This window comes from Eublepharis macularius, chromosome 8 (assembly GCF_028583425.1).
Source record: "Eublepharis macularius isolate TG4126 chromosome 8, MPM_Emac_v1.0, whole genome shotgun sequence".
Classification (NCBI taxonomy): domain Eukaryota; kingdom Metazoa; phylum Chordata; class Lepidosauria; order Squamata; family Eublepharidae; genus Eublepharis; species Eublepharis macularius.
The window spans coordinates 110,393,341-110,418,258 of record NC_072797.1 but is presented as its reverse complement, the minus strand read 5'-3'; the positions used below and the strand labels follow the sequence as shown (position 1 = coordinate 110,418,258).

Sequence of the window (24,918 nt, the reverse complement as noted above, 5' to 3'; positions counted from 1 at the left end):
GTATAATATTCAATCTGGCAAATACAAAAGCCCTGCAATAGCATGGAATAGTTAAATAATAGTTAAATACATACGGGAGGTAAAGATTTCAGAGGAGTAATGCCAAAGAATGCCAAGGAAACAGACACGACAAGCCCTAAATGTTAAACTTCCATGGTTGTGAAAGGCTTGACAGTTTGCATGAAGAAATTCTTTTGTCAACAACAAATAATCCGCAAGGATTTTTCAAGACAAGACTGCCTCATTCATTGTGATTCTCTGGTCACTTTTTTCTGTCCCTACCACACTCATGCCTGGCTTAGATAAATGAATCTATGTGAGTAATTTATTTTTTTAGTCAGTAATATTATTGGTGGTTGTATTTAGCATTTCCACTTTTAAAAATTTAAAGGACAATTCACAAACAGTTCCTTTTTTAACAATAGAAGACATCCATTTATGGATACAGTTGACTGTTCACCTTTTTGAAAAAAATCAGAGGTATGAATACAGAGGGCTTAAACAGTTGGTCACCTCTGTTGACTTTATATGGATGTAAGTGGAAGACAATGATACAGATTTTTCATTAGGGATCTACCAAACAGGATAATATACCTACTGAAGTTGAAATAGAAGAAAAAGAGATGGATGCTCCAAAAGAGGAAGACTCTTCAGAAAAACCGAACAGTGAAGTAAGTAGACAAGAACTTAAATTAGTTCTGTCGTATTTGTTTTTTGCTTGCACTTAACCTTGAAACTGTATGTCCTTACCACCGCCACAACACACAACTCTGGTCACACTTGCTTATTTTCATATGAATTCCTTTAACAGATACTTGTGTCACTGCTCATTGAAATGATACTGCTTATGTTCCCACATGCAACCAGATTTAGTTATGGTATGTTAATGTGACTTTGAGAGGCCAGTTTAACAACTAAGTACTTTCAGGGATGGGAGAGAATTTACACGTAATGCAGAAGAAATGGTCACAAATTAATGTGTGATCCCACAGTTTGTCCCTGATCTATAGAACCAGGTTTACAATTAAATTTACTTGGTCTGGTGACACTGTTTTGACAATTTAGAGGACGGATATAAATCTCCAATTTCTCTGTGAGCTGTTCCACTAATAACTATGGAATAATAATTTTTGCTACCGTTCTCACTCTTGTTTTCTTTTCACTGGATTCATAAATACATTGGGCAGGGTCTGCTGTTTCTGTTTTAAGTGTGTTTTTTATCATGTCCTTTATAGGGTTTTTAATCTTTTCAAATAATATTGACCTTTATCCATGCAAATGAGGACTCTCTTGCTAGTGGGGTATAAGGTGTTTTTAATATATTTTATGGGAGGGACGGCAGTATAGTATAGCCTAATCTCATCGGATCTCAGAAGTTAAGCAGGGTCGGTACTTGGATGGGAAACCACCAAGGAAGATTCTGTAGAGGAAGGCACTGGCAAACCCCCTTTGCTTCTCACTTGTACTCAAAGCTCTTGCTGGAATCTCTATAAATCGATAAATCAATATAGGTTTGATAGCACATATACACAGACAATGTATTTTATATTGTTTTAATGTTTAATTGTCTTTATATCTTTGTTGAAACCTGAGTTGCTTAAGAGAAAGGCAGGCGTATAAATATTTTAAATAATGCATAAAATAAATAAACCATATTGTTCCCGAGACTTAAGAACCAGTTTTCTTAAACTGGGGTAGTGATATCTGCCAGTTTCCCAACCTCCCAGTGCAGCCCACTGAGTCCCCCTTCTTGCAAATTTTGCTCTGGGCAGTCAAACCCTCAAGAGCATCATGGGGGCAAAGTGTGGGTTTCTAGTGCAAGGGGGAAAATAGCAGAAATTGTTACTTTCTCCTAAGAAAATGTAAGTGCCCTTAAGTCTTTTGAATGTCTGGTTGGATACAGGCCATTATTACTATCTACCCTGCATTTCTCTATATACCGTGTATTTTCCTCTTTGTGCCATCACAGGCATTTCTGTGCACAACTCTGTAGTCCTATTTCCTTTTCCTCTGTTTGACTTATCTCCTGAGCATACTTTTTATACCACCTTAGTTCATTATCTCCATCTCTGTTAGTCCCTGCTCTAGTTTTTTTTTCATCTGTTTATGTTTTCACTGAGGTTTTCAACAGCACTCAGTGCTTTCATTCAACTATTCACACAGTGAAGGAGTCTCATATGCATATGAGGTATGCAGCATGGACTGGCTAAAATAGGCTGGAAAACTGCTATGTACCTTTGAATTGAGTGACAGATGTTGTACAGCAGACATAATACCAGGAATTCTCCCATCTCCTTTTCTTGATGAACCTTAGAGTCCAACTAAGGTTAGCCCAGAAAATGACCTTAACTTAGATGATCTGGCTACCTGGATTCATACCATGATAACATCAAAACTAGACTACTGTAATGCATTTTGCATAGGTCTCTTGGAGACGTCAGTTGGTGCAGAATGCCTCAGCTTGGTTATTTTCAAGAACTAGCTGCAGCATGCATATCATTCTGCAATCATTCAGTTGGCTGCCCATCAGCTACTAGGTTCAGTTCAAGATACTAGCCATCACATATAAAGCACTTCATGGCCTTGGACCTGTATATGTGTAGGGCCACCTCTCTTTCTATGCCCCAGCACAATAAATTCACCCATCTGAGCAGGGCCTCCTACAGGTACCAGCCTGCAAATGAATAAGATCAACAACTGCCCATACAGTGCATTCTTGATAGTGGCCCCTACCTTTTGAAATGCCCTGCCTAAGGAGGTCAGGAAGGCTATTGTGCTTCTTGCATCACTCAATCTATGTAAACAGAATTGTTCCAGAGGGCATTTTTATAAAGATAAATATTATAACAGAATGGTTCAGGAGATGTTTCAAGGAAGGGAATGGATCTGTGGACTGCTACTGTGTATCGTATATGTTATCTACATTGTCTTGTTATCAATGCATTGTATTTCTATTTAGATAATACCATTTACTGCTTGTTTAACATGTCATATTTAATATATGCTTTGTTTGAATTTCTGCTTTGTTTCAGATTTCTGCAATCCCAGTTTTACATTGTTTATTAGATGTCTCATTGTTTGTTGTATGTATTGGTTGCATTGACTTACACTGTGCAATCTGCCTTGAGTCTCAGTGAGAAAGGTGGACTATAGGTAACATAAAATAAATAGGCCCCCATGTAAAGCTGCCATGTAGTTGTGATAGTTATTGAGTTGTAGATCTTTCCCATGCAGTTAAGGGACTGTAAGAAGATTCAGCCCATGTTGGAGCAGCAATGGCTGCAGGTTTTCCATACCAACACTGTAACAAAAGAAGTTCCTTATAGGTGGGAAAGGGCTGCAAACAATAGATAATTAGAATTTCTTCAGAAGACCATAAATAGTCAAGGAGAAGCATGCCCACAGTGCTTATATTGTGCAGGTAGAAGAACAGTAAAGCATTTCACAATGGATTAAAAAATTTAGGAGGTAGATCTCAAAACAGATCCCATTTCATTAAATATACTAATCATAGATCAGGGTCCAAAGATTTACGTAGTTTCACAGAAGAACTCTTGTATATTTGATGGATTTGATGGAATTTCCTTGATATCACAAAATGCTTTTACCATATCACAAAGTGCTTTTTAAACTCACAATGATTTCAAAAGTAGCTTATTGTGTGGGGCCATTGTTTAAGAGAGACCAGTCAAGAGACCCATTGAGTTGATGGATCAATTTCCACGGTTCTTTACATTCTGGTCATAGTTTTGGGAGTAAGTTCAGTTGAAATATGGGTACATTGAAATAGCTGTTTTTAGAGTCAAAGTGCTGATGATAGACAATCAGCACACATGTTCTCTGTGAGGTGAAAGATGTGATTTAATGGTCTGATTTTTTGTTCTAGTTGTGTTTAAATTGAAAAATATTGATGACCTTAACAAAATTCTCTCATATAAACATTTTTTTCCATTATAGACTTTTGAATTTCAAAATTAGACAAAGCTCATAATGAATGTTGCTAATTTTCCCATCTCTAGGATGTAGACAAAGTGAGTGATGTACCAGTTCCAAAGGTTGCTAGAAGGGGGAGAAAAAGAAAGGTAAAAATTCCATCTTGTAGATTGGATTGTTATTTATTTTTAAAAATATACAGCTTGTTTTTATGTATTTCACCAAACAAATTCATTATGAAAGCTGCATTACAGTAGAATAAATGCTAATATCCATGGTACCCATGATTAAAATAGATAAGATCCATTTTCTGAAATACTATTATTGATATCTTGCCCTTGGAGCATAGAAGATATTTTTTTCATTAGAGATCCTGAGAGACAGTGACTGATTGAGCATCACATCTAGTCAGGATTTCCACCCATGTCTTCTCATCCAAGGCATACAATGTAACTACTCTGGCTGTGTGAAAATGCATTTAATGTATTTTCCTGTGAACAGTGAACGCTGTGAATTTCACTGATGCTTAGGAAGTTTGACTAAACTAGATTGTCCTGCCACCCTTATCTTGAGTACATCTTGCTAAGTTCACTATGTCTGCAAGATACACATATAGTTCTTCTTTATAAAATATAGGCTGTTGGTAACATTTGGAACAACAATGAATTATTTATATAAAGGAATTAATTCCTTTCATGCAGATTGAAAAACAAGTGGAAACTGAAGAGGAGGCAGCAGCAGTGGTGGCGGCAGCAGTAGCAATAACAACTGCAGTGGCTGCAGCTCCAAAATCAAGCCCTAAAAGAGGAAGGCCAGCTGGTAGGTTATAAAAATGTCCATTGCCTGTTAAGTTTTAATATATTCCTAAAATATACAATCAGCTAAATCAAGTGGTGAAGTTTTTCCTAGACTACATCAATTAAAAGATTCACCCTAAAAGTTAAATGAAATAAGACTCTATTGCGCAGAAATCTGGTTTTCATGTAATCTTTTAATTCTTTGAATTGTAAGTAAGCTATCTTGTGGAAATTAAAGAATTATTTATTCAAAATATTTTTATGCCACCTTAACACCCAGTTCAAGGTCCCCAGACCAGCAATTAGTTGACCAGTAATCAGTCAGAATATTAAAACAAATTTTAAAATGCTTATACATAAAACAATAACAACAGTTCAGAAAAACAAACAGGAAGGAGGGTCACTGTGGGAACCCCAAACAAAATAGAAAAGTCATTACCTGCTGGCAGAAGACAGGGGAACAAATGAATTTCCCTGAGAGTGAATGCCACAGTTTCAGTAACATAACTGAGAATACCCATTCTCAGGTTGCCATCCACCTAACCTCATATTAGTGGAGTTACCCAAAGATGACTGTAATAGTTTGGTAGGTTCATATGGGAATAGATAGTCCTTATTGTGGTGCAAGCGTTTGTAAACTAAATAATACTATCAAATGCATTGATAAAATGAGTTCTACTCCACAAAAGCCAGTTACCATCTATGATCCCCTTTACACACTGCCACCAATCAGAAACCTGCCTTTACAGCTTTGGAGCTCACAGACAGTTAATGGCAGTTACAACATGCCATCTGTCTAGTCTCTATTTATCGAGCAGAGAGCCCTGATCTAAATCCACATCAGGTCCTCTCTGTCCTCCTAGAGGTTCCACCAGACAAGCAACCCATCCTCTTCGCCTAGCTACTGCCCAGGGCTATTTGGAAAAGGGAATTTAAGAGTTAACTTCTCATATATGCTGCCACCATTAAGGCCCATTAGTTGTTACCTGAGTGTGTGAGGTTTTTGTGTGTCTTATTTCCCCTCAGCCAACAGCTTTAAGCCAGCCAGAGTTAAAACTGAAACAAGAATACATTTTATTTACAACATAAACCACTGAAGTGAATGATTTTCAACTAAAAACACACAGATATATTGTGGTTAAATAGGGAATTATCACTGTGCATCAGAACATGTGTCAACAACCAACTGTATCTCTGCTGCCTTTCTTAGCTTCCAAAACCCTTTTCTCTCCCTAACTCATCTTCCAATGGACTTTTAACTGCCACTAGCCCAGTATTCCTCATTAGCTGTTCTTTAGGAGAGGCAGAGCTGGAACCAGTCTTGTCTGTCACAAAAGTGCTGCCTTACAGTGACCACTCTGAAAAGCTCAGTGGGTGACATGGTGTCCATGGATGTCTCATTGGGGAGCCCTGCTAAAGAGAAGATACTTTTGTGTTCAATGAATGTAGACCCTCATTGATACTGAAAACTCAAAAGATCTAAAAATACTAAATTATATACATCACTAGGTAGCATACCCGCCATTAAAATATTTGTTTTAATTTTAAAAATTAAAATAAACCTCAAACAAAATAGTAATAGAAATATGGCAGGCCTATATACAAGCATATCTAAATATCTAAAAATAAGTCCATACACAATTGTTGTCAATATGTCATATGTTCAAATATTGATTAGTTTGAAAGGTTCTCAATCCACTGAATTACAGAACATGAGCATTTCTTTGTTTTGTTTATTTTACTTCATTTATACCCCACCTTTCTCCCCAGTGGGGGTATACAGCATCTTACATCATGCACCTCTCCTCAATTTTTTCCTCATAACCATCCTGTGAAGTAGGTTAGGTGAGAGTATGTGACTATCCCATGATCATTCAGCAAGCTTCAAGCAGAGTGGAGAATAGAACCTGGTTACCTAGATCCTAGTCTGTCACTCTCGCCACTACACAACACTGCCTTTCCACAACTGTAGTGTTGTAATATAAATCCAGTGTTGTTTTGGCTACCCTAAGGGCAGTGAGGGTCCATTTTCAATGACCATCAGTTAGCCTCCAAGTAACAGGGTAAATACTTTAAAAATACATAAGCATCCTCGAAAATCAATGAATATTTTAACACAAAGTTAATATGAGTAATGACCTCCTCCTGAAAAGACAAAATATATTCGCCATTTATTGAAATCCACTATTGAGTCCATTGCACAATATATCACCTGGAGGAATTTTAAATTTATGTATGACTTGCGAGAATGCAAACAGATAACTTCATTGTCCATCTTCTGTGCAGTCCCACATGGGACTGTGCATGCACAGGCTTGCCAATCAGACAGTTTTTCTAGCTAAGTCCACAAGGGGCCGCTCGCCTCCCAGTGTGCATGAGTGAGACTCCCTGCCAAAATGGCACTGGGAGGCGGCGCCCCCAACCCTCCAGTTTCTTTTTTGCTGCCAGTAGAGAAGGTTCTAGTTTAGCTCCATTTGTCTTTGGATTGTTATTTAGGCCTTTATTGGTGAGATCTTGTTCATTATGGCTGATACAGCTTTGTTCAAGAAGTGTGCTACCTGTGTGACCAAGATGACCAAGACAGACGGTCACTCTGGAGTGCCTGGGGGAGGGCCAGCCTTGACTCCATGGAACAGAGTCGCAGGTTCCGTCAGAGGCAGCTAGGATCCACACGCCCGCAAAGTCACCAAGGGTGTTGGATCCACTACCATTGAGCGCCCCTAAGAAGAAGAGACGGCTGGAAAAACACCAAGAGACTCCAGGATCGAATTCTTTGGAACCAAAGAAATCTGGACCGGGGAGCTCAGATCTGAAGATGGCAACACTGAGGTTGGACCTGAAGCCCTCGGATCCAACCATATCGGAGCCGAAGTGCTAGGATCTGAAGGGGTCGGAGGCGAAGGAGCGCTCTTTGGAGCCATCTCGGTCCGTACACAAGAAGGCTGAGTGCAAGACCAGACATGGGGAACCAGTGTCTGAGGTCAGACTGCACACTCCCTCCCCATGGTCAGCTTCCCCTTCATACCACTCCTCGGCTGAGGAGGGTAAGCTGCAGGAAGGCTTTCTCTCAGATGAACCCTGGTACTCCGAGAGTGAATTTCATCAACGAGACTCACCTAGAAACAAGTGGCCTCATTTGAGGACCTCCCGATACTATCTTGATCTTGGGGAGCCTTACCGTACGCATTCCATAGCATCGGAATTTGAGACGTTTGAGGAGCACAGGGGCTCCAGATCACCCTATGGGATCTCTGATTGAGCCATGTCTTACCACCTGTCCAATAGGAGCAGGGAACAGACTCCCAGTCCAGTGTCGGATCTGTCTCCCAATGAAGTTATCATCGTATCCGGCCAGGCTTCTCCCACTGAAGACTACCATATGTATACAGAGCAACTTCTCAGGATGGCCCGTTCCTTAGAAATCGAGATTGAGCTGTTGCCAGAGGTGTTTCCTTACAAGGCCATTCACGTTTCAGGCATGGTGAATGTGACAGCGGACACACTGAGCAGACTAAAGTCAGAGAACTACGAGTGGTCCTTGATAGATGTGTATCTGGAGCCTGTGTTCGAGCAATGGGATTACCCAGAAGTGGACCTTTTTGTGAGAGAGGGGAACCAGAAGGCGTTGGATTTTTACTACGGGGAGGGGGGGGAAATAGGACACAACTCCCTAGGAGAAGCTTTCCATATCACTTGGAAGGGGCGTCTCTTTTATGCATTCCCTCCCTTCCCATTAATTGCTCAGGTGGTGAGCAAGATCCAAATAGACAAGCCACATGTTATATTAATAACACCCTTCTAGCCCAGACAACCGTGGTTCCAGCATGTGTTGCATCTATCCAGGGTTCGATGCCATCGTTTTGGTCTGCAACCAGATCTTCTCACTCATGATAGGGTATGGTTTCACGACCTACCGAGACTGAGGTTGACAGCATGGCTCACAGAGAGCAGGGAACCCTCTGCGCTAGAGTAGCAGAGGTTGTGTTATAACAGAAGGAGACTGAACACTAGGAGATCCTATGAGTTTAAATGGGGAAGATTTGTTCATTGGGTCATGCTGAGGGAGCTCAACCCATTTAACTGTCAAATTTCAGACATCCTAGAATTTTTACTGCCTCTCAAGGACAAAGGCCTTTCTAATTCATCTATTAAGGTCTACCTTGAAGTTATCTCGGCCTTTCACCCGAGGGTTGATGGGAAGACAGTCTTTTCCCATAGCATGTCAAAATCATTCCTCAGGGGTCTTCAAATTTTGTTTCCCCTAGTTAAAAAAATAGTACCTCAAAGGTTGCTTCAGCTGGTTGTCTCACAGCTGATGTGCCCCCCCCCCCATTTGAACCTCTAGCAACTTGTGACCTTGCTGAGCTTTCGCAGAAGGTGGCGGTTTTAGTAGCCATTACTTCTAGCAGAAAGGTGAGCGAACTGGCAGCCCTTCTCTCAGACCCCCCCTTTCTGCAAGGTTCATTGTGGGAAGGTAGTCTTGAGACCTGATCTCAAGTTCAGACCCAAGGTATCTAGTCATTTTTCACATGGTTCAAAATACTGTTTTACCCGTTTTTTCCCAAATCCAGGTTCAGAGTCAGAATGTGCATTGCAATCCTTAGATGTGAGGAGGGCACTGCTCTTCTACCTACACCGTTCATCTGAATTTAGGAAGGACAGGCATTTGTTTATCTGTTATGCCGGCCCAAAAAAGGGATGTAGGGCTACTGCCCATTCGATTTCTCGTTGGGTTACTTCTACGATTAGACAATATTACAACATAGCCAACATACCTTGCCCACTCGAGGTGCAAGCTCATTCCACAAGAGCCCAGGCTTCATCCTCCACACTCCTGAAGGACGTCTTGCTTTTCGATATCTGCAGCGCTGCTATGTGGTCTTCTCTGGACACGTTTGCGAAGCACTACACCCTAGACGTGATGGAGAGAAAAGAATCAGTGTGGGACAAGCTGTGCTCCATTCTCTGTTTCAATGAAGACCACTCCCACTTCCAGGTAAGAAGCTTGTGAATCTCCCATGTGGGACTGCACAGAAGATGGACAATGAAAACCAAGTTACAATTACCGTAACTGCTGTTCATTGACGTCTTCTGTGGAGGTACATATACCCTCCCTCCTACCCTGCTGTGTTCTTCAATACTTACCTATTGGAACCAGCAGATCAGAAGAACTGGAGGGTTGGGGGTGCCACCTCCCAGTGCTGTTTCGGTGAGGAGTCTCACTCATGCACACTGGGAGGTGAGCGCCCCCTAGCAGACTTAGAAAAATTGTCCGATCGGCAGGCCTGTGCATGCACAGTCTCATGTGTGCCTGCACAGAAGACATCAATAAACAGCAGTTACGGTACAACTCTGTTTTCCTACTGCCTTAATGTGAAAATACCAATCCTGCAGCTAAAAACTTTTCAGTATTCCACTTCAGTTGCACTTAGTTTAGTGAGTTCTACTGATTTTAACAAAACTTGTTTTCAAAATAACACAGTTAATAGAACAGCCTAAGACGGATGTGCAGAGAAATAATTTGTGTTCAGCCAGGGTGTTGTTTGCTCTTCTCGTTGTAATTCCACTGCCCAAAACAATATGAGAACTTTCAAATGAACAACTACTCTGTGCGTGCACATGCCTTCTGTATCTTGGATTGAGTGTGAAAATACTGTAACTTATACTATAAAACTGTCTTCCAAAGGAATATAATAGGTCTTAAATGAAATGTCATCTAAACATAACGACATCATTATTACAGAAATACACAGTAGCATGCAGGCACCAGAGGTTATTCTTTCTGTATCCCTAATAGCACCTTCCACATCAACAACCTCTTCCTGTCTTCTTTTTATACTACAAGTGTTGTAGTTTGTACTTAGAGTGTGCTTATGCACCGCTCTTCTACACGGATTAGTGCCCCACTCAGAGTGGTGAACAAAGTCAGTGATATTAACCCACAATACAGCTGGAAGCTGGGGCTGAGAGGAGTGGCTTACTCAAGGCCACCTGCTAAGCTCATGGCTGTAGACGGATTCAAACTAGCAGAGTGCTGACTTGCAACCCAACCACTTAAATCACTATGCTATATCAGCTGTTAGTTCTTAGTTTGATTATAGCATACTGTAGTCAAAGATGTAATCATATGCTGTCATTAGCAACAAGAGGCAGCAATATTTTGTCAGATGTACAACACAGCTTCTGAGTTACTAAATTATAGAATGCAGATATTAATAAAATTGTGCATTATTTTTATGTACATATATTTTATCCATATGAACATGTTAGTTATTGGCCAAATTGGGCTACCCTTAGCTGGAGAAACAAACCAGTACAGTAGATCTTCTGTAATGCATTAATTGTAGAGATGATCTCAAAATCCAGTGAAATCAAATTTTGTCTGGTTTGTCATAGGAGTGCTTCTGAGTAAAAAAAAAATCCTCACTTAATCAAGTTTATACACTATTATTAATACAGGTAACATTGTTGACTGGATGTGGTGAACATTAAACTTTGGACAACTGCATTTCAACTAAAATAGTGTTAAATTAGAATAATTAAACTAAATGTTTCTTCATGGAATTAGCTACTGAAGCAAAGGTTCCAAAACCTAGAGGGAGACCCAAATTGGTGAAGACACCTTGTCCTCCTGAGAGTGACACGTAAGTTTGTTTCCAAGCATTGATACTGTTTTATTTGTTGTGGCAAGTTCTCAGCATTTGTTTACTTGCAGCCCCCAATTCAGGCAGTTGATGAATTAGTTATTAAATATGTATTTAAATATCCTATATTTACAGAGATTATAACTGTCAACAGCTCACTAAAGCATCTTTCACACCATACCTCAGAGATGTGAACTCAAAATACAAAATATAACACTGATTCTGCTTACAACCTAGCTTTCGGTTTGCTCTACTCCAGTTTGAATCTCTGATGTATTTCTGTACTGGGGCAGGAAGTCTCTAGGCATTGCGGAGATATAAAGGAAAAGGTCTGTTTCCTCAATGAAAAGGGCTAGAGACTTTTTTAAAAAATAAGCTTGCGAATTCAGAGGAACTAGTAGGCAGGCTGTTATGACATTATATTGCTATAATAGTATGTTAATTGCCACTTTTTAAAGTGGCAGGGTAGGGATTTCTGCTGTAGGGGATTGGTGCAGGAAAAAGGACCAGGAAGATCCAAATTTTCCCATCCACATGCATGTCACCTCAGCTTTGCTGTGATCTTTCTCATAATAGCAAAGCAGGCTTGGGAAAGGTTACAAGATAGACAAGGAAAATCTATGAGGTGCATGGAAGTGTTGTAGTGCTGTAGGGAAGGGAAAGCAGCCTGTGAGTAAGTGACCTGTCTATTATGGGGATGAATTTTTTGGTAGTCAGGTGCTCAGATTTCCATTCCCAAATACTCATTCTTTAATGTTCCCATAAATTCAGTTGGTTCTGTTTCTTTTATTCTTTGTCCTTTTCCACTGTGCTATTTCCCTACCCCTGAGAAATGCAATTTGAATGGAAGAACGGCACAGTAGTGTTTTAAAAAAAAACCTTCCTCAGAACAAAATGTGTTGTTTGATAAAGAGGAATAGTCTGAAATACCTATTTCTTTATGTGAGAGTCTTACAGTCCTTAGAAGAGTTGCACTCTTCTGAGCTGTGAGCTCCAGGAGGGGGCAAAGAGACAGGAGACCTCCCCATGTGTTCATATGTGTATGTGGTTTTTAAAGCAAGGGATGGGGGGGTCTATTTTTAAACAGCATGAAGCAGAAGGGTGAAGGGAGCTAAACCATGTCAATTTCTATGTCTTATTGCTGTTATTGATACTTTTTTCTCCCAGCCCAGTTATCTTCTGCTATTGAAACCTAGCTGAGAGAAAAAGGTTTTAAACTCCAGAGCACAGAGAGGTAAGGAACAAGAGAGAGAAAGATTTGGCTCTCCTCACTTGTGTCCTTCATTGTTGTTCAAAAATAGACCACAGCTAAACCCCCACTTAGGGAATTTTAATTCCTCTAAAATGGGAGTTCATTCTCCTGTTGACCTGAAATGTGGCAGGGAGGACTCCTTGGGTATCAGCTGGTCTTTTTTGTGGCAGTACTCACCAGTTTTGAGAACCAGCCCCTTTTGGGGCCATGTGGCACAACCTTATATATGAATATCAGCACCTTTTTTAAAAAAAGAAAAGCACTGGGTAGTAATAAAACCTATATTAATTTCATTTGGAGTAGAAAAAAGTTGCATCAGTAATCGCACATGTGAGACTTGGTTGTACAGCTCTTACGTTGAGAATCCTCTTCTTACAATTAGTGGTGCCTTCAATCCTTGTTTGACTTGCATGTCAACCAGTAGCTACATGCTTTCCTGGAGTTGGTTTGCACCGGATGAGGAGAGGCGCTACAAGTTATATGAACCAACCCTTAGACTTCACTTAAAGGCATGTTCATTGCAAAGAAGAGATGTGGGGCTGGTTAAAGGGAAAGTAAATCTTGTTCTGTCTGTTTTGGGATTGTTTTAGTGTTCCTGAGGAAGATAAGAATAAAAGAAAGGGAGCTGAAGAAAAACCACCCAAAAAACAGCAGAAAAGGGACGAGGAAAGTAATAGGGAAGAAGAAAAACTAAGGAAAGAGACAGACAAAAAAGAGGGGAAAAAAGAAGCAGAGACAAAAAGGAAAACCATTGCTAAAGTGGGATCTGCATCAGCCTCTGATTCTGAAGAAGATGCTGAAGAACAGGAAGGAAATAAAGTATGTATTTTTCTTTTTGTGTTTCTTTTCAGTTAGGGAACCATGTGAAGCTACATTAAAGTATCCCATATGGAACACAGGCTGCATTCAGACATCTCAATAAACTCTAATGAGAAATTTGTCAGTGTCTGGCATGACTGCAGCTTGGTTGCTGTATTCACCGATGTAATCGAAAATTGGAACTTAATCAAACTCCATGTCCTAGAGGAAGAAGGAGGGGAGCACTTGAGCTTCACAAACGTAAATAGCATTGTTTGATCAAAACCATTAAGATATCTCAACTGTTGATGTTTTGTAAAATCTTTAAAAAGAAACTTTTAAGTTTTTGAAACATTTTAGCTTGCTGTTATTTTCTAATTTGATTGAGTTTTTTTCTTTTGTCTCTCACTTGTCTCTCACTTTTGTCTCTCATCTGTCTCTCACATAAATATTGTTATTAAACAATGAAGGATTAAACTCTTGTTCATATATTCATAAGTCTGCAACTCCTTAAAGACAAGCGGCTTTAGTGTCTAAAATACTATTTTTCCCTTCTATTCAAAATTAAAATGAAATAGAAGAAAAAAGGAGGAAGAAATATTCAAGGGCCTCATAGAAGGAATATTTTAAAAGGTCAACAACATGAACGTGAAGTAGCAGAAAGAAAACGTAAGCAGGAAGAGCAAATGGAAACAGAGTTGTGAGTATAACTTCAGTGATTGTGCAGATATTTAGAAGTTACGTGACTAATGCGGTATTAAACAAAGAGAAATGTCCTTGAAGACAGAAACACAAAAGAAATAACCAAAAATGCAGGTAGCCAGTTCAGTTAAACTAAACAAAAATCAGATGCGGGGAACATTCACTGCCCAAACCAGAATTTTTTTTTAAAAGCAATGCAAAACCACCTGTCACAAGCATGAGAAATATAACAATTTATAGGAGCTACACATAATTCTGTTTAGGCTATAGCTGAATTGGTTTGAGACCTGGATTCAAATTCCCACTCAACTGTGAAACTCACTATTAACCTTAGATCATATCCATGTTCTCAGCCTTATTTTCCTCTTAAGGTGGTTATGAGGATAAAACAGATGACGGGAGAATTATGGGTTCTTCTTTGAATGCTTTGAAGCAAGTGAAGGATAAAAATATGAATCATAAGCCAACTTGACCCAGTTTTAAGAGGCAGAGTTGCATATAACACTGACTGAATATGGTTAGGACAATCCAGGACTTGCTATGTCCTCCTTCCTAAAGCTTTCCTAAAACAAGTTTTGCTCTTGCATCAGTTTTGCAACCGAGATTCCTATAAATATACAGATTGAGCTCTTAATGAGTCTTATGTTTAGAGTTAGTAATTCTGTGCATTTTAAACTTATTATATTGGCTAAATAGCCTGTGAGTTTTTTTTATTGGGGGGCGGTTTCTAGCTAATTTCACCTAGCTTTAATGCTTTAGTTCTCTTCTGTAACTTACTGTGAATATATATCAGCCAACTCTAACATAGAGCCCACCTCTTTCAGTCTCCAGTGTGGAAGAAAAGTAAGGCAAAAATGCTTAAACGCTCAAATTCAGTGTCAAATCACATATCACAGATTTTACCATAACAAACGAGGATCATTGATTTCTAAGTCCGTAGCGGAAGATTTTTTAAAATCAGGAGAAAGATGCTCTTCTCCTTGAATCCTTGTGTTTCTGCCCTGAAATACCAGATCTGTGCTTCAGGGAACAGAATTTTAAAAATTTAGGAAGAATTTCAATGGAAAACTTTTTTAAGCTTCTGCAGTGCTTCCAGTGCTAAAGATCATAGTCATGTATATAAGAATTAGATATAACAGGAGATGTCTGGCAGTCCCTGAGAACCACAGACTCTTCCCGTTGCCTCTAGTAGACTGACTAGCATAAAAAAATGTATGAAATGGCATCAACATGTTCCAGGTTTTCCTGACCCTGAAAACAGCAGCCGATGAAGATGAGAATAGGAGGGAAAACTCAAGTTCAAAGATACACAGGCGATTTTGAACATACGTTTCTGAGAAGGAATTAGAAAAGAAGGGTTGCCGGTTTCAGCGGCAACCATGCAGCTCTCTTCATATGTAATTCCAGTCTTTCCTGTGTGCCTGTATAACTTCTTTATACAACTAAGTTCTGTCTAAGTCAGCAGTCGGTAGTAAATGATCAACATGGTTTCTCTGTTAACCATCACCTCCCCTGTCTTCACCAAGATGCCAACTTGCTCTTCACTGAGTCTGCTTTTGAGTATTTTCTCTCTCAGTACACAGTACTACACCATCATCTTTAAAGATCAAAGTATATATAATAAACTATACCTAACCCTTGACAGGCTACATCATTTTACAAGTCAGTAACCATCATCTTGGTGGAAGAAATGTGGCAAAACAAGCTACTATTTTCATACTTGCTGGAGTGTGTCAAGATCCAATTCTTCTGGACACTAATTATATATCATGTCAGTAAAATAACAGTTTATTACCAGGGGCGGCGCAAGGGTCTGCCACACTCGCGGCCGGCCGGCCGGGCGCCCCCGTGCGCACACGAGTGTGCGCGCACACCAGCCTGCGTGATGATGTCATGCATGACATCATCACGGGGCGTGTGCGCCGCCGCCGGCCCGATTGCTGCAGCAGGCAGCCTCCGAGCTCTCCCGCTCGGTTGCCTGTGCCGCCGCAGATGCCTGCCCGCGGTGGCTGCGCCTGGCCGGGGGCTTGTGCTGGCAGCGGCAGTGGCGCGGGGTGGGAGGGATAAGAGGCTGGTGCTTTGTGGCGTGCGCTCCCGCCCGCCACGCCTCCTCCGGCGCTCCCTCCGGCACCCCATGCCTGCGGCCACCACCTACCTGGCCTTAATAGGCGCGCCGGCCCTGCTTATTACATTTCCCCAAATCTCACAGTAATTTTGGGGAGTTTTAAACTATAAAACAATCCCACAAATCAGAAGAGAATTCACAATATTATTATTAACAACAGCCAAACTCCTAATTGAAAGGAGCTGGAAAGGGGCGGGGGGAATCACAAGCTTGTATAATAAAATTTGGGAAATCATAAAAATTTACAAGATTTTGGCACAATTGAAAAATATGGCAAATCCCAATTATACCTCACATGTCTTAGAGAAATAGTTCTCATTTATTTCATATGTAAAATCAGTGAAAGAATGTGGTACGACATTCTAAATTTAACAGAAAATATACTGAAAAAACAGTATTATTGTATGTTTATTTAAATGTATTATAATGTATAACAATGCAATGTACTGTTGACAACAATTTAATTGTAAGTTCTCACATTCCATTTTTATAAAATGGTGAAAGATTCATGTCTTTGTAAAACAGGTCCTGTTTCATTATTTCAGGACCCTTTGTGTTACAATGTGTTACAATTTCACATTTAGAAATAAAAAATGTCCCACTCCAAGTTTGAAGACAAGACAATCAACCCCATCAACCTTGACAGTTCAGATTGTGCCACAGGCAGCCAATCAATTAAATATTCTTTAGGAAGACCTTCCTTATATCATTTTAAAGGTTACAGTCACACACTTTCCCAATATATTTCCCAGTAACAGTTACTCCATTCGCCTTTCTATTTACATGAAATGCAAGGATTTTGAATCTCTTTTCTAGTCTGTCCAGATGGAAGATTTTATAGGGGTAGTATGTCATACTGAGCACCCAGAACTGGAAAATTCTGTGTTACCATTTCTAACAGCAGCATTATTGAATATTTGTAGTAATAGCTATAGTCAGACTTGAGTCTTCAGGAAATCCATCCCCTGTTGCCTAGGAAACTGATTGATCGATGCCAGGCTGTCTGCAGTGACGAACAAAAAAAGGAACCAAACAAACCAGCCTAAAGTTCATGGAGGTTTGTCAGAAATGGGCTCTGATGAACTGCCAGTTCGTGAACCACGAACTGGCCCAGTTCGTGCCGAACTTTAGTTCGTATTTCAGTTTGTGCCCATATCTACAAGTGACACAAAAGGAACTGTCTAGGTTCTTGGAGCCTGCATCTTGTGAGACTGCTATACTACTTAACAGCTTGCAGACCAAAGCATAAATTTATTGCCCATCTGTAAACAAATTCTATATTTAGCAGTTAGCCATGACAAAATTTTAAAAATGCTTCCAGAAGCTATGTGATGTGTTTGGGGAATCTCCGCCTTGGTACCACTGCCTTTTCCCTAGCATACAACAACAAAAACTGAAAAAAGCACGCCCAGGACGGAAAGAAATTCAACCGTGAAGAGTAGTGAAAATGTAAATGCAATATTTCATAAAGGTTATACGTTATAACCTTTATGAAATATTGCATTTACATTTTCACTACTCTTCACGGTTGAATTTCTTTCCGTCCTGGGCGTGCTTTTTTCGGTTTTTGTTGTTGTATTGGTTGGAAGCTTAATACCCCCCCCTCTGTGTTGGCGATTTTCCCTAGCATAGGCTCATGGCAGCTAACTAACAGTTTAGTAACTGATCTCTTTGCATCCCTATTATTTATGGCCGTGCCAAGCAAGTCTTAATGGATGTGAGTCCGCAAAATGCTGGACAAACAAATCACAAATCTTTTCTGAGTTATTATCATTAAATGCTTAATATTAAATGCCTCAGTTCAAACAGCTCAACAGCACAACACTGTACAGGCACAATGGTGGTAGAAAGTGTAACTTTGTCGCCATCTCCACCACAAAATAGGCACAATGATACGCTCTAACTTGTGTTCAGGTATGTTCCTTTCAAGATTTTCTGCACTTATGTTTCAGCTGTTTGCCTATTTACAGAAAAGCTTGAGTAAATGAAGCAAAGGTGCAGAAAGGGTCTTGCAGGATATAAAAGAACATCTGAGTCATCAGGTCAACTACTAGGTTCGCTTCAATATTCCACAGATTAATCACGTCTAACAACAGCTCCAGGGCCCTCAGGGAAGCCACATGAATCTTTCAGGAGCAGACCACTTTAACTTTTCTGAAACTTTTACAGTGGTTTTGAGTTCTTAAGTCTAAACCAAATAAAATAATGGTCTGGCCATAGTGAGGGAAATTTAGAGACTTTCCATTACCAAAGCACTTATCATTTTATCAGTAGGGGATGTATGATGGGATATGGGACGGAGACACTGCTGGTCGCCCTCACAGATGATCTTCTCAAGCACCTGGACAGTGGGTGGAGCTGAGGGAGGAGTTGTCATTCCGCCACCTGCTGGTGTGCGGTGTCCTGCAGGGGGCAATACTCCTCACTCTTGTTTAATATCTATATGCGCCCCCTCGCCCAGCTGGTGTGAAGCTTTGGACTTGGGTGTCACCAACATGCAAATGACACCCAACTGTATCTGCTGATGGACAGCCGGCCTGGCTCGGCCCCAGATATCCTGGAACATGCTTTTGAAGCCGTGCCTGGATGGTTGAAGCAGAGTCAGCTGAAATTAAATCCTACGAAGAAGGAGGTCCTCTACTTGAGTCACGGGTGCGTAGGTTTGTGACTCCGGCTTCTGGCCCTTGATGGGGCGTTACATACGCCAGTTCTGAAGGTCAGGAGTCTGGGGGTGATCCTAGATGTCTCCTTGAAAATGGAGGCTCGGGTTGCAACAGTTACCAGGTCTTTTTTTCATCTTCGACAGATCAGGCAGCTTGTCCCTTTTAACTACCGTGAACCAGGCAACGGTCATCTCTAGGCTGGATTACTGTAACGCACTCTACTCAGGGCTTCCCTTGAGTCTGATCCGGAGATTGCCGCTCGTCCAAAATGCAGCAGCACGTGTCATCACCAGAGTGTCAAGTAATACACACATAACACCGGTATTGCGCCAGCTGCATTGGTTGCCAGTGGAGTACCGAATCAGATTCAAGGTTTTGGTATTAACCTCTAAAGCCCTATGCAGACTGGGACCAATCTGATGTAATCCGCTCTGGGCCTGCTTGTGAAGGGAGGGCAGAATAAAAGCTAAATAATAATAATAACAATAACCTTCACATGCATTGGCACTAAGATGTTTTGAGACTAAACATCTTGACGTACTGAACGCTAACCATCTCCAGCAGCTCAGGCAGGGAGATGGTTAGATTACAAGCTAGGCGCTGAAAAATCCCCACCTTGTCCCAAGACTAGGTACCTACATTAAAAAATTTAAATTCTGACTTAAAAAGCACATGGAGAGGCCAATATTGCAACAGACTGCTTTAGACTGATGTTTCACTGAGAAACCAGTACAGTTCCCAACTTCCAGGTGGTAGCTGGCAATCTCCCAGAATTACAAATGATCTCCAGGCAAACCACCTCTGCAAGTCCAGCAGGGGTCGCCATAAATTGGCTGTGACTTGATGGCACTTTACACACATACGCGCACCACTGACCTTGCATTTAGTATTTTCAGTCTTGATGGTATACTGGCAAGACTACCAGGATATTGTTGGTTGACAGAGTGACCAAAATAGGGGGAAAGCACTACTTGTCTCAACACCCTTCCAGCAACCTGCCTCATCCATCTCCTACCAGTTTGAAGTAGTGGTTAAGAGCAGCAGGACTTTAATCTGGAGAGTTGGGTTTGATTCCCCACTCCTCCATGTGAAGCCAGCTAGGTTACCTTGGGTCAGTAACAGCTCTTCTAGAGCTCTCCCAGCCCCATCCAACTCACAGGGTGATTTTTGTGTAGATAATAATAATACACTTTTTAAACCATTCTGAGTGGGTGTTAAGTTGTCCTGAAGGGTGGTATATAAATCAAATATTATTATGTTATATTACCACCCTTCTTGTCTAAAATGCAAAAAATGCCACATTCTCGTTACCCTGAAAAATATGATGATGGTGGATGATGATAACAACAACAATAATAAATTATTACACTTATTAACCACCTCTTCCCAAGTAAAAAGTGTCTCATTGAACTTTGCCTTCTGAAGTGAACTCTTACTCAGTTCAACTTTCCACCTCTCAAATTCTGACCAGACCCTCCAAATGATGAATAGTCATAAACAGCCCCTGAATTATAACCAATTGAAACATTAACTGGCCATCTCCCTTGTACCCCCCAAAGTGATGATTCAGACTCATTAACTTGCTTTATTCTGTGCTGCAAATCAGCAGTATATTGATTTTAAACTGTTAACTGATTTTTAACTGTTAACTGATTTTAAACTGTTTAAACTGTAACTCAAATATTTACATTTTACAATGTCAATAAGAACTGAATAATTTGCGATAAACAGATCCCATTACTTTATTAGCTGAAGCAAATGAAAAAGAACTAGTCAAAATGACCCTTGTAATCTGATTGATGCATTCTGTATGGTAATGCTTTCTTGCTACAATTTTCACACTGTCACAGTGTAAGTTTGTATTATTCCTGACATGCTGAGTTAATTATCATACATTGCATTTTACTGTTTCATGTTTGTAAATGTGGGGTATGGTTTCATTTAAACTTTTCTTTTTGGGATAGACAAAGCAAAGAAGAAGGCAAGAAACCAGAAGTTAAGAAGATGGAAAAAAAGCGAGGTCAGTAGTGCAAGCTTGCTCTTTTTTCCTTTTTTAAGTTTTAGACAGTGATTAAGTTCTTACCAAGCTGTATCTATGTATTGTCATGCAGCAGATTTCTTTTCTTGATATACAAGTGACTTATTGAAGACTTTGAAAATCCTAAGACATTCATTACCTGAGTTCATATATTGTCTAATAAAAGTGACTCATCCAGCTGCTGGATAGTTTTCAATAAAGAATAATAGCTGTTATTTGAATTTTGGTTTTCAAAGCTTCTATTCTAGCCATGTGCTTAGAATCTGACTGCCAGGTTTTTTTGTTTGTTTGCTTTTTGCAGACGATCAAAATAATGCTAGTTTATATTGTTTAGATTATTAACGTCAGTTTTTCAGTTCTATTGTTTAAACCTTTATGAGGTTTAATCTCAAAACATATTACACAAAACAGCATTTTACAAATTAACAAAACTATTCCAGCATAAGCGTCTGTGCATTAGGCCTTGGTGGTCGTGGAAATTGCCCCCAAGTCATAGCTGACTTATGGCAACCCCTAGTGGGGTTTCCATGGCAAGAGACTAACAGAGGTGGTTAGCCATTGCCTGCCTCTGCAACCCTGGTCTTTGTTGGAAGTCTCCCATCCAATTACTAACCAAAGCTGACCCTGCTTAACTTCTGAGACCTGACGAGATCAAACTCATCTGGGCTATCCAGGTCAGGGTTGCGTTAGGCATTAGTTCATCAGATATATTAAAAGTGTAAATTCATTAGGTTGATGCTTTTATACTCAGAATAGCCAGAGATGGGCATAAGTGATACAAAGAGAGACCATTTTAAAGTGAAACTAAATAAGTAAACAGTTAATTCAAATGAGTGGGGGGCTACCCCCACAACTGTTGCTAAATAAGGCAGAGTAGTAACGTAAAATCTAGTGCAAGAGAAACAGATACGTTGTGAAATAATAAAAGTATAACTGAGCTAATAGAAGTTCCATTTTTATTGGCTCTTCTCCTGCCTTTATAACATCTCCCTGTCCCTACCACCACCTTTCTGTTGAGTATAAAAACCACAGTCTAACAGATGTACCCTCCTGTGCATCTGATGAAATTTTCATCAGATCATGAAAACTTATGGTGAAATAAATTTGTATTAATCTTTAAGATGCTGTGGAACTTCTGTTTTATTTTGCTGCTACAGACCCATCTGGAATGATCAATTATGCTATGCTTTGTCGAGCATTTACTGAGAGGTGCTTAAAGATGGATTTTAAATTCAACACCCTAAAAATATTGTTTCACTATTTTAGAAACTTCAATGGATTCTCGTCTTCAGAGGATACATGCAGAAATAAAAAATTCTCTCAAAATTGACCATCTTGTAAGTATGCTAAATAACATCCATAAATATATTGAAGTAAGAAGATTCTTAAATTCCTTATTAATGTTAGATTTAAAAAATGTGCTCTGCGAAGAAGAGTTGGATTTTAGCTGAAGGTGACTTTTTGTGATTTAATGGTGGATTTTTATGTTTACAAAACTGGTGTCTTACGATATATGAACTAAAGCTAAATTATTTACTAAACATGAGTAAAGGCAAAATTCAGCCCTTTAATAATCTGTTAAAGAGGACTGTAGAGTTTGTCTGGAAGAGCTAACAACATATCCTCTAGTTTGATGACAGGACTTTCTTAGGAAAATCATGTGCCACAGTTGTTAGAATCAAAGACTGAGAGTAGAGGAGTGGTTTCCTGCTGAAAAGAATTTCCCCCCTACCAGGTGGCTAAAAGCTTTCTGACATCTGATCTTGAAGACTCATTAGTGTTCAAAAGTCTTTATTTTTACAGACAGGTTTCCCTGGAATTTTTAGATATGTATAACTACATTGATCAGAATGATGTAGAACAATCTCCCATAGTATTACTTTAAAAGAGAAGAGGATACCAAAGTATCCTTTGGTAAAGTTACAGACAGTACAGCTATATGCAGAGTTACTTCTATCTAAATCCAGTGATACCATTGGATTTATATGCTGTGTAGATTGTCCCCTTCATTTGAACATTTTTGCGGCCAGCTCCAGAGATCTCAGCAGGAGGGTAGATTTGCTGGTACCTATTAATTATGTGCCCTGAATTGACCTTTTGTTAATGTTCACATAAAGATTCAGACAGGCAAACAGTATTATTGTACCAATGCTTAGGCAGATCAGTGGCCTGCAGGAATCTGAAACCATTAATAGACATCTGAAGTCAGTCCAGAGGAAAAAAGAGAGAAAGAGAACTGCTAGAAAGGGCTAGATCTGGAAAGGGCAGGAGACCACTAAAAGTTGGTGCTTGTCATGGTGTGTTCTGTACATGGAACTTTTATTCTGTCTGCAAGTTCAGTGACATGTATTCACAGTTCATCATCCTGCTAGCACCAACTGAGTTTGTTTCTCAGCTGCTTACCTGACCTTTGTGTGGCCAGTGAATGAGATTAAGGACAAGAGCCCATGGCTCACCTGTGCTAGGCAATGAGATGGATCAGGTCCAACCCAGGATGTGTTGGGGTTCTTTTTATTTAAATGAGTTGTTAAAATTATTTTTCTGTAAGCCACTTGGATTCCTTTTGCAATTAAAAGAGAGATAAAAATGCCCAAATAATAATAATTGAATATTTCTGTCAATTTTATAATATTCTATGTTTTAAAATCATGGAGTCATTTCAGTCCTAAAACTGTATATTTACTGGTGCATGATAAACCTACGGTTTCTTCTGTGACTATTCATTCTTGTATGTCTAAAGAAGGGAGGGAGGCAGCATGCTATACCTCAATCTTATCAGATCTTGGAAGCTAAGCAGGGTTGGTACTTGGATGTGTGACCACCAAAGAAGACTCGCAGAGGAAGGAACTGGCAAACCATCTCTGCTTCTCACTTGTCTTGAAAGCCCTTAACTGGTGTTGCCATAAATTCATTGTGATTTGATGGTACATACATGCACACACATATGCCAAAGGGAAATAAAATGATAGGGTTTATTTTTCCTTTGCAGCTGGTGTAATGCTCAGTGCAACCTCTAACTTCTTTAAATTTCTGAGACTTACTTTGGGAGTTATACTGGACCTTCACACAGAGTAATATATTTATTTTTAAAAAATTGTAAGCCTACCTTTCTCTGTAGAAAAGTACAATTTTTGTTCTGTCAAGAGTTTAGACACAAGAGATTTCAAAAAGAAATGTGTGTCAGTTTATGTGTATGTGTGAGATTCAATGTTTGGCTTCAATGTTTGGCTTCCATTCCATTCAGGATGTAAACAGGTGCATTGAGGCTTTGGATGAACTTGCTTCTCTTCAAGTAACAATGCAGCAAGCACAGAAGCACACAGAGATGATTTTGACTCTCAAGAAAGTAAGTTATTCCTATAAAGAAATGTAGAAGTTTAATTTGTATTTTATCATTGCATCTTTTATGAATCTTGATTTATAAAACTTTTTCTATACAAAATTGGAATTCAATGGGAAATTGCTATTGGTAATAAAATTTATTCATTTTCGGTCTTCTGTGCTATCCTACATTGAACTGCACAGGCCTGCAGATCGGTAGGTTCTGCAGCTTAAAAATTCCTCTAGGGGGTGCCTGCCCCTCCCAAAAGCACATGCACAGCCGCTTCCCACCAAAACAGCCTACGTTCTGGGAGGAGCAGCACTCCCAACCATCAGATCCTCTTTTGCTGACGGCTCGAGAAGTTCTGCAGTTCTCCTCTGTCCCCACTATGCTGGGCATTGCCTTCCCTGTGCCGCTTTTTGTCTGGATGAGGAGAAAGAGAGAATAAAGGTCAGAATGGCTGAAAAAGCCTTGTTTAAGAAATGCACACAGTGCAATATGAAGATCACCAACACAGATGGGCACTCTTTTTGTCTCCTCTGCTTGGGAGAGGGCCACAATGTAAGATCTTGCAAGCACTGCCAGAGCTTTACCCCTAAAGCCCAGGCCAGATGATAAGAGTGAGTGCTATCAGTGGCAAGTAG

The 24,918-nt window shown here is 39.9% G+C and overlaps 1 protein-coding gene across 6 annotated transcripts in view; it reads left to right on the top strand.

The window, feature by feature from the left end:
• Positions 1-24,918, top strand: part of PSIP1 (PC4 and SRSF1 interacting protein 1) — a 51,565-nt gene that overhangs the window by 15,686 nt on the left and 10,961 nt on the right. For 5 of the 6 annotated variants that reach the window (XM_054987684.1, XM_054987687.1, XM_054987686.1 and 2 more), the window contains 9 exons: positions 570-671; positions 4,020-4,082; positions 4,635-4,752; positions 11,299-11,374; positions 13,217-13,445; positions 14,003-14,124; positions 20,879-20,934; positions 22,219-22,289; positions 24,197-24,298. In XM_054987684.1, the coding sequence (XP_054843659.1) occupies positions 570-671; positions 4,020-4,082; positions 4,635-4,752; positions 11,299-11,374; positions 13,217-13,445; positions 14,003-14,124; positions 20,879-20,934; positions 22,219-22,289; positions 24,197-24,298 (939 nt within the window). The remainder of the gene's footprint in view (positions 1-569; positions 672-4,019; positions 4,083-4,634; positions 4,753-11,298; positions 11,375-13,216; positions 13,446-14,002; positions 14,125-20,878; positions 20,935-22,218; positions 22,290-24,196; positions 24,299-24,918) is intronic. The other variant, XM_054987688.1, reaches the window with a different exon arrangement.